General features: G+C 35.6%; 1 protein-coding gene across 2 annotated transcripts in view; it reads right to left on the bottom strand.

The window, feature by feature from the left end:
- CARD9 (caspase recruitment domain family member 9) overlaps positions 1–15,974 on the bottom strand; it is a 71,362-nt gene that overhangs the window by 34,454 nt on the left and 20,934 nt on the right. For both annotated transcript variants that reach the window (XM_053696128.1, XM_053696129.1), the window contains exons 3-5: positions 8,100–8,237; positions 5,593–5,918; positions 1,372–1,551 (exon numbers count right to left, since the gene is read on the bottom strand). In XM_053696128.1, the coding sequence (XP_053552103.1) occupies positions 1,372–1,551; positions 5,593–5,918; positions 8,100–8,237 (644 nt within the window). The remainder of the gene's footprint in view (positions 1–1,371; positions 1,552–5,592; positions 5,919–8,099; positions 8,238–15,974) is intronic.

Genomic DNA, 15,974 nt, shown 5'->3' with positions numbered 1-15,974 from the left:
GCTATATTATTCTGGTGGCCATTTTTTTACATACGATATGTAAATTTTAAACTGTATAAAAATTGTATGATACAGTTGTGATAGAAGCTGGTAACATAACTGATAAGTTCTGTCTCAGCTTTTAAGAATGCAAACGCTCCAAGATGGCGGCATATAGTATAAATATACAGAGCTTTACCAACCAGCACCTATAAAGAGTTAAAATAAGAGAACAGCTTTGAAGACAGTTGCAAGCACAAGATAAAGTAGTAATAAATCTGTTCTATGTGTGTAGAGCAAATGTATGTTATTTTAAGCTTTAACTCAACAGTCCAGTTAAAACCATTTGAGTTTAGAATCACAATTGATTTTGTAATGGTACAATATGGATATTACACAATATGTTTAGAGTTCAGTATAACATGTATTTACTTTTGTACTGACATATCACAAGTTATTGGTGATATTATTGGTGTTATTTATTGTTCCATATTCAGTAATGAAGGCATTAATAGATTTGTTAGAGATGTACATATCAGCTCTGACAAAGTGCTTTTGTGTACGAAATGCGTGAATTGTGTGTTTCACTGCTCTAGCCTGTTGAGCCGTCCTTTTGGGTTTTTAATAAAGTTTTAATAAAAACTGGGCTAGATTACAAGTGGAGCGCTGATTTAAAGTGCGCCCGTTAAATAACCTGCCATTACAAGTGGCTGGTAAAAGCTCCCTCAAGCTCGCGGGAGCACTTTGAGCTTATTAGTGCAATTAACCAGATGCCAGACTCCTAGTTAATTAAAAAAATGTGCCCCAATTGCCCCCCAAATAAATTGGACAGTTTCTTTCTGTGATGTAAAAATATTAGCATCTTTATTTAAAAAAAAAAGCAGCTATAAGGGTATAAAGTAAGGGGATGTGGGGTATTAGAAAAAAACGGCTCTGAAAAGTGCCTTTACATTAAAGTCTATGGGGACTGTGTTTTTACTTTAAATTTCTATCTATATGCTTATATATTTTTAATTTGCTGCCCAACGCTGCACGAAATTACCCCCCACGCTGCGCTAGGTTCTTTGCTGTGCCTCGCGGCATCAAAACGAGGCTCCCATTGGAGCCTATGGAAGAGCATTCTCATGAGCGTATGGCTTCCAGGCAATGGAAACGCGAGGTAGCGTTCGCATTGCGCCTGACTTGTAATACCAGCGCACATTTGCCTGTACGCTTCAATTTAATTTTACATTGATAGGGTTAGGGTTAACCCTAACCCTAGTGTTAACCCTAACCCAACATAAATATAAAATTCCTGTTCAGTGGAGGCGTCTAATAGAAATTCATACAGAATAAAACTGCCAAGACATCCCGCTTATAGTAAAAGAACTGCTTTTGCTGGAGATCTATCACCTGTAACGGATTTTCAAGTTCCTGGATTTTGGCCTTTAGAAGAGCGTTCTCTCTCTGCATCTCGTAGATGACATCTTGGCTCGGTCTTTTCTCGATAGCGTTCTTCAACTTCAACGTTTGCTTTCTCTCTACTTTACAATCATCTTCTGCCTTCATCAAATTATGTTTCAACTTTTCTATCTGCCGAAGAAACCACACTCTGTAAGTTTATTAATAGAATATATAGTGATAAAAAGGTTAGGGTGGCAAATTGGTGTCTCTTTCTCAGCCACAAATGCCCCTATGAGGTCCTCCATTTGAAAAATGTGAGGCTCCTCTTTCAAATAAGGGGTAACGTGACTCTCTAAATGTTACATAACTAGAGAACAGCAATGGCCAACTTCCTAAAGCATGTGGGCCACAAATCAATATTTTAGAAGCCTTAAAGGGACAGTAAAGTCATAATTATACTTAAATTGAAGGGATGGAGCATGGACCTTTAAACAACTTTCCAATTTACTTATATTAGCAAATTGGCTTTGTTCTGTTAATATCCTTTTGCTGAAGAGTAAACCTAGGTAAGTGATAGGAGCTTAGGAGTGTGCATGTGTCTTTGCAACAATTTATAACATTGCTATAAACATTGTTGCAAACACAGCTGTCAGATGGCTAAAGACATGTGCACACTCCTGAGCTCACCTAGAATTACTCTTTAATAAAGAACCCCAAGAAAACTAAGCAAATTGATTACAGAAGTTAATTGGAAAGTTGTTCAAAATGTCAATCCAATTCAGTTTAATTTCTGACTTTACTGTCCCTTTAAGGGCTGCATATAAATGTATCACTATTAAACACACAAATAATAATAATATATTTCTCAAAAATGTCCATTAACCGAGGACCAAAACAAGGAAAGGTTGCAGGGTTTTCTCTTGGCTGCTCAAACCATTCAGAGGGCTCTTTTGAGTTGTTCAAAGCACATATTTTTATTTACTCTTTTCCTTGAGGGCACAAAAACCATGGCACACATTACTAGTTCTGGGGGGGTTTCTGGGGCCACTAGATGTAGTGCAGAAGGACGCATATAGCCCTTGTGCCGTCATATGGTCATGAATGCTCTGGAGAATCCAACATATAGTGGCACAGAAGTATTGTCTAGACCCAGAAAAGAAAGCTCTCTCAATAAAATAAGTCTAGAAGGTTACATTTTTATTCTACCAATAAAAGGCTTATATATACCACCAAACATCCTTATAGCAAAAGCTTTATGAATATAGATAAGGGACAAAAAAAAATGTAATTCCACATCAATTAATTAATTAATTAATTAATTAATTAATTAATTAATTAATGGGACCATAAACCCTTTGAGATTTTTATACAAAATCTGTATTTATGCTTACACTATTGAGAAATGCATTCTATATTGAAAATTGGTATTCTTTAAAAAGATAGATAATCCCTTTATTACCTATTCCACAGTTTTGCATAACCAACATGTTTATATTAATACACTTTTTACCTCTGTGAATACCTTGTATCTAAGCCTCTGCAGACTGCCCCCTTAGCTCAGTTCTTCTGACAGACTTGCATTTTAGCCAATCAGTGCTGACTCAATACCTCAACAGGAGTGAGCACAATGTTATCTATATAGTACACATGAACTAGCGCTGTCTAACTGGGAAAAACCTTCAAAGGTTAGAAAATAGCATATGAGCCTACCTAGGTTTAGCTTTCCACAACAAATACCAAGAGAACAAAGCAAATTTGATGATAAAAGTAAATTGGAAAGTTGTTCAAAATTGCATGCCCTATCTGAAACATGAAAGTTTAATTTTGACTTGACTGTCCCTTTAACTTTAAAAATTGTGAATTTTCTAATTCCTTAAACTTGAAATGCACCCTGCTGACTTATCAAGGCTAACTCTGCTACATATATTTATATAACTCTGGCTTTAACATATAATAACTGCAAAGCAATGCCCTTTATACTAACTTTATGACTGTGGCGAGCCTTGTTTTCTGCAGACTCAAACTCAGATTGTCTCCTCCAAAAAGGCAAATGGTGAGTGGAGTTTGGTTATTGAAAAATAATTGCAGTAAAAAGATGTTAATTTGTTTTAAAAATGTTTAGACTTGGCTGATGTTATTCTATAGCAACACAACAGAAAAATCTTGTAATTACAATGTGTTTACTGTCCCTTTAATTAAATTTTAAACAATATTGCAATACATTTTGATGATTTATTTTGCTTGCTTTTGCTGTAAAAATTGTGTTTGTCCCATGCTTCATCATAGTTAATACATTTATGGGAATTTAGTTTAATGTCCCTTTAAAGGGACAGTCAATGTTATTTTTTTTTCCATTGTAATATGTCTTGTGCTAATCCTATCACTGTGTAATTCTGCACTCCATTCACTTTGCATTGAGCGCATTATTACCTGTCTTATTTCTAGTGTTGGAAGTGCAGCGCATGCGCGCAGTATAATAACCTCCTTCTTCCTGCAGATAGTAATGTAAAGAGTGAATCAAGATGATTATCTCACAGCGATCAACTCTTTAGTACTCGCTATCTACTATGGTGATGATTCTTAAGCACTACCTGTTTTTATACTAAGGTAAACAGTGAATCGCTGCGCCTCAGTATTTAGTTTAGTATAAGTGTATAAAGGCCCAGAGCGAAAAGAAAGCATGCGCAATTGTGCATATGTAAGACAATAGGAGGAGACTTATTGCAGAGCGGTCTAACGTTGTAAAGGTAGGGGCGTGTTGCAGAATTTTGATTGGATCCGGTGCAACGTTACGATTTAGGCAAAAGGAACACTTGAAAAGGAAATGATAAAAGTATTATTTGGTATGTTGAATCTATAGAATTTTAAAGGGATACTCAAGTCAAAATAAACTTTTATGATTCAGATAGAGCAGCAGTTTTAAGACACATTACAATTTACTTCCATTATCTTTTTATATCACACATGTGCAGAAGCACACAGGGTATACATATACTAGTGTGTGATTGGCTGATGTCTGTCACATGATACAGGGGGCCGGAAAATGGAAGAAAAAAAAATATTTTTAGGTGTTATTGCATTGTCTTTTTATTAATTAATTCTATTGCATTGATTGGTCCTTTAATGTTAAATGAACTAACCTAGTCTAAATAGGAGCTCTAAAAAGATTTCAAATATAATTATTTATTGAACTAAGAAAAAAACTACATAGTGTTTACTGACTCTTTAAATATTTGAAATGGTCTTTAAGGCTTTTGTCTCATTTTTAGACTTTTGAGAGTGCAGTCGCTGGTGGCACATGAAAAGGCTTGTGCTTTACTGATATAGCAGTTATATTATAGAACTGTAATACATAAAAGGAAGGGGGGAAAAAGACGGAGTATAAAACAGGAAATCAGATTTAATTTTTATTTAAATAGCTAATCAGTCTGATTAAGAAATTTCTAGAAATATTTATTTTGATAGTCTAAATCAGGGATGGCCATCAGGCAGTTCAAGGGCCCAATGGGCCCTTTAAACTTGTTCTTGTGCCCCTCCATCCCAGACAAAAGTAGGACTAAAAATATGTGCTACAGTTTATGCGGCCCCAGGATAATGCAAAACTCATATGTGTGCTTTGGGGTGGTCACAACTCAAAACAGAGCCCTCTGAAGGAGAGAAAAGCGGGAAACATATAATATTATAATCACTTTGTTAAATATTATTAAATGAATGTGTGACCCTTAAGGATTCTAAAATATTGATCTAAGGCCCACAAGTGCTAGGAAGTTTTCCATCTCTAGTTTAATGTTATTATATCATTTTACTTCCATTTAAAATAAACATTTGACTCAAAAATGTTTGATATGCATAAATTATACATTTAAAATACACACTAAAAATTTTATAACTGTTTGTAAAACCTATTTTTAACTTCTTGAGTAGAGACAGCCTTTGAAAATCTTCTCCTTCTAGAAGATCTTCTATGTTTCTTTTGCTCAGAAATTAAAAGAACATATTCCTGTATCTAGATAACATACTTATGTTTTTGGAAGATAAAAAAAACATTTGTAACAAAATGCTAACTATATCATAGAAATGAGTATTCCATGTCCATTTAAGGACCTTTGTGACAGAAGTGTTAGTACTGATGGACCTATTTCTATGTTCATGTTCCTAAGAACATCATTTAGTGAACGATTTCTAAAAATGCCTGAAGACCTTAATACAACCTCAAGTCAAAGACATTACCTCCAGCTGTAAGTCCCTATTCTTCATTAAGGCAGCATTCTTCTCTTCACTCTGCCGTGCAAACCTCATGGCTAAGTCGTAGTTTTCATCCTTAAATTTCTTCAGCTCTTTATTTAAATTGTCTCTCTCCTCCTTCATCTTCATGACCCTCTCCTGGTGCTTCTTCAGCTCGCTATTCTTCACCTGCATCTGTCGGATAATGTCATCTTTCTCACACAGAAGTACATGTTGTTCCTTGTACTTCCGTCTCTCTTCTTGGATGACCTGTTGAAGCTTTAACATCTCATTCATGAGGAGCTGGGTCAGGCTGGATTCCCCAGCAGTATCTACACATTAAACAGATGATGTAAATATTCAGCATGGAACCTGATTTAAGGCAGAATGCAGCAAAAAACATTTAAACTAGTTTGAAATTGAAAATATCTAGCTACATTAAGAATTGGGCTTTTAAAGGGACACTGAACTCAAATTTTATCTTTCATGATTCAGATAGAGCATGCAATTTTAAGCAACTTTCTAATTTACTCCTATTATAAAATTTTCTTCATTCTATTGCTATCTTTATTTGAAAAACAAGAACGTAAGTTTAAAAGACGGCCCATTTTTGGGTCACAACCTAGGTTGTGCTTGCTGATTGGTGGCTAAATGCTGTCCAGGGTACTGAACCAAAAATTGTCTGGCTCCTTAGCTTAGATGCCTTCTTTTTCAAATAAAGATAGCAAGAGAAAGAAGAAAAAATTATAATAAGAGTAAATTAGAAAGTTGCTTAAAATTGCATGCTCTATCTGAATCATGAAAGAAACAATTTGGGTTTAGTATCCCTTTAAGTTAGAAATACTGGAAGATCATGGAGATTCTTCTCAGTCAAGTTTCAAGGCAAACTAAACCTATGCTTACAAGGTAGACATAATTAAAACATTCAACAAAAGAAAGAGGTGCTCAACTGGGTGTAAACAAAAATGTATATCCTATTGAATGGCACAGCCTATTTTAGCCACCTGTGTTTTTCTTAGAGGAAAACTTTTAGTATGACAGATTGGTCTAATTTAAAAGTCCCATAATACCAGGAAGTTCTGTAAGCAAATGATCTTCACAGTTTACCACAGATGTAGAGGCCTTATTAGAGGTCTTCTAACTATATTTCCCTAAAGTACAGCAGGTCAGGGGTCCATTTTTGGTTGCCTACCATCACTTTTAGGGGGTATATCCCAATTGTCCATTTGCAAAACACAACACAGGAGAGAACTTAGATTGGCAATGATTGTTACTGTAATAGCTTATTCTGTGTGAATTGCCAACCAAAATGCAAGCTATTTTAGCTCACTTGTGAATTTCATAGAGAAGATCGTTCTTGCGTTAAATCAGGATAAAAATGTCCATATATTGTTAAACTAACTTACTGTTTGTTTGTTTTTTTAAAGATGTTTGCCTTACTGTTGTGCACTACATTAATATTGCATGACAAAGTCTACTTTAAATTTACTATAGTCCTTATGAGGGCTCAAAATTTCTACTTGCCCACTCGTCAGGGACGAGTAGAAATTTAACTGGGGCGAGTAATTAAGATAGTGAGTGAATCAACATTCACGCACTATCGAAGTCTGGTGGCATGAGGCGCAGCGGCAGTTAAGGGGTCTGCCCTGAAGATGTGTCGCATTGTCAACATGGAGGCCTGAGAAGAAGCACAGGCAACAAGGAGAGGCAACAGGTGAGGCTGCGTCAGCATCTTATGTTCAGGTACGTCTGTCCAATATACAACCAACACATGTTAATCCTTGTTCTTGTTTTTTCTTAAATCCTGCATGTGCATATGTAATTTCTCTACAAATTTGCTTTCTGTTTCATCTATAGCAATTTTTTGGAGCTGCCCAGCACTTCATTTACACAGGATTAACAGGAATAAGAGGCTTTTTATGCTATTTTAATGTGCCCAACACGTTACATAATTTGCTTTGAATAGGAAATATATTTTGAATTATTGCTCTGTTATTTGGGACTGAAACCTATATTCAAATGTTGGATATGAAAAGGAAAAGAACTTGCATGCCTTAGTGTTACATCAGACCTTTTCCAAAACAGGAAGAAAACTGTTACCTCTAAGTTGTTAGGTGGAGGTAAAAGAAATGTATGTGCACTCTTGTCTTCCTCAGAACCCCTAACTGATGTTACTTACAATTATGCCCTCATTTTTGTTAATTTATTACTGTATGAAGCATTATTTAATTTGTCATGGTATAAAATAAAAAATAAATAAAAAATGACTACACAATAAGGTTTTTCACAATGACTAATCATATGCAAAGAAGGGGTGTGCGGTAGTGGGTGTGGTGTGGGCAGGTGTTGGGAGGAATCAGAAGTGGCAAGTAACATTTTGGCCTGGCTAGTAGCTTAGGACCTGGAATGTGGTGTGGGAAGGTGTTGGGCGGAATCAGAAGTGGCAAGTAACATTTTGGCCTGGCTAGTAGCTTAGGACCTGGAATTTAGAGACCTGTCCTTATTGATCTCACCAATGATCATGGAGAATACTCGGCTAGGCTCACATCCAGTGATCTTCTTGTACAGATGGGGGTAATAGAGTTCCAGGCTCTCTAGGAAAGCCCCATAACCTTTACACCCAGTCCTTTGCAGGATGTCGAGAAGCATGCCTAGGACAAAACAAAAAGAATGACAGTTATATTCAAGAAATATGGGTCTACAAAACAGAAAACTGGGTCTACAAACATTGGGGTTGATTCCGCTCTTTCTAATCTTGTTTATCAGAAATTTTATGACTGCTGACCCATCTTTTATAACTTATGATGAATCACAGTCCAAGCAATAATACAATTTCTATACTGAGAAACCTTCTGATAAGATCAGCGCAGATAATCAGAAAATCACCCATAGGATGCATGGGCAGCAATGCATTGATGACCACAATCCCCCTGAACATGGGTTTTGCACTTTATTTCAGTAACAAAATGGACACATCATATTAACCACACAAAGGGTGATTATAAATTGCAAAATAAATATATATATATTTTTTTTAAATAATTTTTTATTGAGACAATGGATGGAAATAACAGGGAAGGGAGTGTGTCCCAGCACAAAACAAATACAAAAAGAAAAATAACTGATACATATCACATATGGAAGGTACATAAGAATTAAGACATTGGTGTGCTAATATGGGATTTATTACAATATCATCTAGTCAATAGAATTTCAATATTTATATAATAATAGGAGTCAATGATATGGAAGATATCTAGGTTGAAAACAGAGAGATAATATTTGACATAAGTTATAGCACCGACTTTATGACCTTAAATACGGAGTGCGAACAGTGAAATCAAAACATGTGTGACTGGGACATATAGAAATGAAGTCTCAGTTTTATAATACAGGTAACTAGTGGTCCCTACTCTCAAATAAGGGGTATTCTATACGCTGAAGATAGTGAGAGGAAGGGAGCTTGCATTTATCAGGCCTCCCGTAGGCCTGCGTATATGTGGGGGTGGGGGATGCAGCGGGCAGGAGCCGCTCATAATGTGGGGGAGAAGGGAAGGGGGGGAGGGGTGGAGCTAGATAATTTGTCTTAAAAATACAAACTACAGGGCGATGTGAAATGGAATGGGATTGGATCTCAGGGCTTTTGAGTATACTCCTGAACAACATCTCTAAAATATGAAAACTAGGGCATGTGGATATAAGGGGATTTGCCAAAGAGGATACAAACAGGAGGGGACATTTCTATAGACACAAAAAGTTAGTTAAGGGCCACTACATGAACCCCTCTCCTGGGGAGGTGCCATCTATAGGCGATGCAAGTAAGGAGTAGGGATATGACCCGCAGGCACTAATCGCCAGCGGGAAAGGGAGGAGAGGGGTCAGATAGAAATGGGAGGTGTCTAAGAAGGCTATATCCTGAAAAAGATATGGGTCCCTCAAGTAGAAGTATAATGGAAGTCAGTATAGACATATAATGTGTGCCAAAACTTAGGATAGCCTGTGGTATATTTTTGCCTTTATATAAAGGCTTGCTATATGGCTCACCCATATCTCCCTAATTTATAAAAGATGGGGTATATAAGGGAGCTATTATTAGAGTGGGAGTAAACTTGGGAATTTTCCCATAAGGTTGTTCAGGTTATAATAGGAACCTTCACATACAAAACTTCACATACAAAACAAATGGATAGATAGAGGGCAAAATGAACCGCTAACTGCAAAACATACAACTCTCAGGGAGTAATAAATGGTGTATAAGAGGAGATATTGTAAAGTCTCCATCTTCTGTGCAATGGGGAACTTTAAGAGAGATATGGGAGTCGCTTGCTATTTTTCACATCTATGCAGTCTGAAAAGGACTCTCCGGTCTTGTCAATTAAAGATACAGATAGAGTAAATAGAGCGAAGCATGCCCTAATATCTACAGCTGAGTACATTGTTTGACAGTATGGGTAACAAAGGTATGTGAACAAATAAAAACTCCACATTTCTTTGCAAATTCTGACAAGTTCACCTCAGTATTAAGAGTTCATCTACATAAAATAACCCAATCCAAGTACAGTAACATAACAAGGCGACTCTCCCCTTGCCTAAGTCTCATATAGTTAACATGGGCACCCAATGTGGCAGCTAGTTGGCAGTGTATTGCATGGAAAGAGCTCCTAACATTACAGCTTCTAGGGAGATGGTAGAGGTGTAACTAATAGATAGCATGTTTAATAAGTTAGAGCTTCATCTCTAGCATAGAGTCTCAGTACTGTTCTGAACGCTCAGATTCTATATGTATCTCTAGGATATAAAAAAACAAGGTAATAACAATTTACATTTGGAGCTATATAGATATTATAGACTAAAGCATGTCAAATCTAGCAGCTTAAATGAGACAGATAGAAAATGATGGTAACTGTGTAAACATAAGCTACTAACAAAATATGTGATAGATATGAATTCAATAACTATGAATTAGATACTGATCTCAAATAGAGTTGCTCTCAGTAAAGTGTCCACCATTAGTATCCTAAAGGGCAGTCCATCTAGGTAGCTTAATTATCTGGTTTTATAACAGAGTCGTTACCCCACTTCAATTTTAAAGAGAAAGATTATGGGATAATCTCCTGTTACGCCGGGGCTTCAACTCTCCTCCTGGATCAAAAGGCCCCATCAGTAGTCTAGATTCTGCTACAGAAACCAGCGCTCCTAAACACTGCAACAGTCTCATTCCTATCGCCACAGTATTGACATTACCATGTCCTCCTAGCCTGTTATTTAAGAAGGGGGGAGAGGCCATTAAAGTTCCGTTTAGTGATAAGGCCATTCCAGATCTCCAATGTCCAACCTTATTAAAACTCCCCTTCTCTATGCAACAGACATCTCCCCAGGCTATGTGCGCCAGCAAGCTCTGACTATCTTCCGACACATTATTTCCAAAAGTTAGAGAGCTGTCAGAGATAGCTCCAGCAGTGCGGTAAACCACCAAACTAGGTGTATCCCCCGGCTCCTTGGAGTACTCACCACAGCTGATGCATGCGAGACATGGGGCAGATCTCTGAACTGGGGCATCACTGTCTAAAAAAGCTGAACAGTGATCCCCTATGTATGGGCAAGTCAGATCCCAGCTATATTCCTGTCCTCTTAGCAGTAGTGAGGGAGAGCCGACCAGAGGTATGCGATTAGCGTTATTCTTATCCTGTGACCTCTTTGCGCTTAGTCCACTCTCCTCACACGCTGGATCCCGGTCAGCAGCAAGTTCTGCCCGTAGTGACAGAAATTGGGCGTCAAGCTTGTCTCCCAGCTGCAGAAGAAGCAATGTGAGCTCCGCCATTTTGGGCACAAATCCGCTCCACGGTAGTCTCAGATCCGCCAGAGAATAGTGCGATGGGTATTTACACTAAGTGGAGTTGTAAGGTATATGGATTAGGCTTCTCCTTAACACGGCCACTGCTGGTTAAGATCCACGCTGTCTCATAGTATCCCTGAGCATGATGTACAGTACCGCATGGTAGTCCACAAATCAAGAAGTTGTCTCTCCTGTAGATTCTAGCATTTCCAGCTATCTCTGAACTCAACAGGTGGTGTTATCCCCTTCTAGATCTTAAGTCCTAGATCAGTTTGTGAGTTTGTGTGGAATTACAGACATAAAGATTGTTTTTTAAAAAATATAGAGTCAGGAGCTCTATCAGAGCAAGTCTTGCTCCCTTGATGGCTAGCTCCGCCCCCCACAAAATAAATATTTTAATATGTTTTCCAGTATTCCAAGACAATTTGGAATAATTATATTATCTTGCACATGTGCACTAACACCATTTTAGATGTGTATATATATATATATATATATATATATATATATATATATATATATAGGGGTGGAAGATCAACTAAAGATTTTTTTGAAGAACAGAATGTTTATACAGAATCTCAAACTAAATTTATACTGTAGTTGTTGAAGACAGTTTTACACAACAACTATTTTTTTATTTGAACATACTTTTTACAAGCAAAAGAGAGGTACCGCCATGGGCGCTAATATGGTACCACCATACGCAGCCATATACATGGGAATATATGAACAAAAATATGTATATACAAATTAATTTTAAAAAATTGCATGCGTATGGTGGCGCTATATTGATGATGTATTTATGATATGGTTGGGGGATGTGGATGCACTTAACCAATTTGTTATTGAATTAAATACAAGTACTGAAAATATTGAGTTCACTCTGCAATATAGTTTAGACTTAATTCATTTCTTAGACATGTCAGTCTATGTGGAAAATAACTCCTTGAAAAAGGATATATTTACCAAGCCTACAGATAGAAATACTCCTTTATCTTATAGCAGTTGTCATCCAGAGAATACTCTTAAAGGGACATGAAACCCAAAAAAATTATTTCATGATTCAGATAGAGAATACAATTTTGAAAAACTTTCTAATTTACTTCTATTATCTAATCTGTTTTATTCACTTGTTATCATTTTTTGAAGGAGCAGCAATGCATTAATGGTTTCTAACTGAACACATGGGTGAGCCAATCACAAACGATATATATATGCAGTCACCAATCAGCAGCTAGACCCTAGGTTCTCTGCTGCACATGAACTTGCCTAGATAAACATTTCAGCAAAGGATAACAAGAGAAAGAAGCAAATTAAATAATAGAAGTAAATTGGAAAGTTGTTTGAAATTGTATTCTCTATCTGAATCATGAAAGAAAAATTTTGGGTTTCATGTCCCTTTAAGTCTCTCCCTAAATCTCAATTTATAAGAGTGAAGAGATTGGTAAGCAATGAGGATATGAGAAAGAACAGACTCAAAGAAATGAGCCAAAAGTTATCCTAATGAAATGCTAATGTCAGAATTAGAAAAGGTCAATCAAATGGACAGAAATCAATTACTTATTAAGAATAAGAGCAATGATAAGAAAAAGAGGATTCATTTTATTAGTACATATAATGTGAATAGTCATCAGGTTTCAGGAATAGTTAAACACTGGTATATCCTAAGAAATAGCTATCCTGAAATCCAAGAATTCCAGATTATGCCTATTTTGGCATTTAAAAGACCAAAAAAATTATATGACTGGCTAGTAAAATCAGATTTAGGAAGTAAAAAAATCTATTAAATTAACAACAAATAAGAAAGGAACTGTCCCATTTTATAATTATTCTCATTGTAGTAACGTGATTAGAGGGGATACAGTATCACACCCCCATTCAGGTAGAAAATATAGAATAAATGGACTATTTACATGTCAGACAGATTATGTTATTTATCGCCTTAAATGTCCTTGGGGTTTAATTTATATTCGGGAAGCTACCCAAAAAGTCAAGGACCAAATTACCCTACATAAATATAACATACGTAAAGGAACATTATATTTACCCGTATCAGTGCATTGTAAAGAAATGAATCATGACGTAAGTCAATTAAGGTTCCAGGTTTTGGAACATATATCTAAACAACGAAGGGGCCAAGACAGAATTAAAACATTGAAACAAAGAGAGGTGGTATGGATTAATAAATTAGATAGCATGTGGACAAAAGGACTCAATAAAGATTATAATCTATTCCTCTTCCTATAATTGTATTAATTGATATTTTTCTATCTTTTTAATCATAGATCCAGATTCTCCTAAGAATAAGAACTGAAAACAGCACATCAATCTTCTACAAAAATGTATTCCCAAAAGAAATAAATCACTATAGAAAAAGATGTTAAAAAGGCATTAAAAATTAAAGATTAAAAAAATTAACAACAAAAAATAAAAAATAGAAACCTATAAAAATGTAATTATTGTTAAATAACATTTTGGGGTTAAGTAGGGATTTAATAAAGAAGGAAACTACGTTTATTTTTTTATTTTTTGTTATAAATGTATACATTGTCATATGTTTTGTAGTTCCAATATTTCTAGGTCACACTAAATAGTGCTAAGCTATAGTAACACTGTAATGCATCAAATTGAAATAAGTAATAATATAATAGGTGCTAAGAATGCAAGTATGTTCTCCTAAGTTACCCTAAGGTTAGATGTGCATGTATTCCATCTTGCCATATAAGTTTAGGTAAAAATGTGATTAGTTATGTGATGTCTGTATTCATTTTAAAGGGACACTGAACTCAAAAAATATTTTTTTTTCATGATTCAGATAGAGCATGGAAATTTAAGCAACTTTCTAATTTACTCCTATTATCACTTTTTCTTCATTCTCTTGCTTTCTTTATTTGAAAAAGAAGGCATCTAAGCTATTTTTTTGGTTCAGACCATGGAAAGCACTTGTTTATTGGTGGGTGAATTTATCCACCAATCAGCAAGAACAACACAGTGTGTTCACCAAAAATGGGCCGGCATCTAAACTTACATTCTTGCATTTCAAATACAGATACCAAGAGAATGAAGAAAATTTGATAATAGGAGTAAATCAGAAAGTTGCTTAATATTGCACACTCTAACTGAATCACAAAAGAAAAAAATTGGGTTCAGTGTCCCTTTAAGTAAAAAAAATAAAAAAATTGTATAATATACAATAAGCATAAAATAAAAAAATCACGTCACATAATTTATACATACTTTTTTTTAAATTAATTGTAAAAATCGTATATCTTTTCCAAGTGGAAATGTTGACACTTAAGGGTTTTATTAAATGAAGATATCGTTAAAAAATGTAAAAAACAAAAACAAAGTAACACTGTTGTTGTTCACGTTTGTGTATAATAGAATACCATTGTCTCTTTAAACCTTAATGAAGTAACACAGAACACATGTAATTATCTTATTTCACTGCCTATATATTTGTGGCTTTTATTATGTATTAATCACTTGGCTTGAGAAAGGGCACTGCCCGAAACTTCGCCTATGTTTGTGAGCTTGTAATTAATCACAATTGAAGTCCAGGAGTGCTGCAGTCTATTTATCGTTGGGATTTAATAATTTCCCTTCCCATCTTGTTAATTGCCAACCGAGATCAATTATACAGTTTTACCCAGTTTTTAGATTAAACAGATGTCCTGAAAATCATGTTTTGAAAAAATGCTTTTTGCTTTCTCTAAAACCTTGTGTTCTAACAGAAATAGAACTTCGGTAGAGACAAACCTCATTCTGTGCAGTGAGGTTTGGAAGTTTTGCTGATATTTTAAACCTCGTCACTTAGCGGTTTTAACAATTTATATTATCAACTTTTTAAAATACTGTTTTAGAAAATGAGATACGTTGCGGCCACTTTCTTCTTATGGAAATTAGTTTCCTGTAGTGTTCATCTTGATTTTAGATGAATATCTCCCCAAAACTGAGAACTTAGTTTACATAAAGGGGCCTGAAACCTAACAATATTTTTTTCATGATTCAGAAAGAGCATACAACTTTAAACAACTTCCCAATTTACTTCTATCACCTAATTTGCTTTGTTCTCTTGGTATCATTTGTTGGAAAGCATACCTAGGTAGGTTAAGGAGCTGGAAGCTAGCTGTTAATTGGTGGCTGCATATATATATATATACACCTCTTGTCATTATCTTACCAATGAGTTCAGCTAGCTCCCAGTAGTACATTGCTGCTCCTTCAAAAAAAGATACAGAGAGTATGGAGCAAAATTGTGAAACGCGCGTCAGGGGTGTACATGCCAGGAGTATTGTCTCCTTTTAACTCCGCTTACTCCCAGGTTTTACAATATGATCCTGAAATTATTTCAGCTAGCATAAAGATAATTATAGCTCCCGCTATAGAAGGAGCTTAGCCTCAGATAGTTGATTTAAAAATGGGTGATTCTTATGCCCAGGCAGACTCCCTATTGTGGACAGCATAACATATTATTAATAAGTGGCACTAGTTGTCAGGTATGAATATCATGCTCCACCTAGGAGTTTAAGTATTTTTAATTTATCAGGTA

Source organism: Bombina bombina, chromosome 12, assembly GCF_027579735.1.
Source record: "Bombina bombina isolate aBomBom1 chromosome 12, aBomBom1.pri, whole genome shotgun sequence".
Classification (NCBI taxonomy): domain Eukaryota; kingdom Metazoa; phylum Chordata; class Amphibia; order Anura; family Bombinatoridae; genus Bombina; species Bombina bombina.
This window is presented reverse-complemented; position numbering and strand designations above follow the sequence as displayed.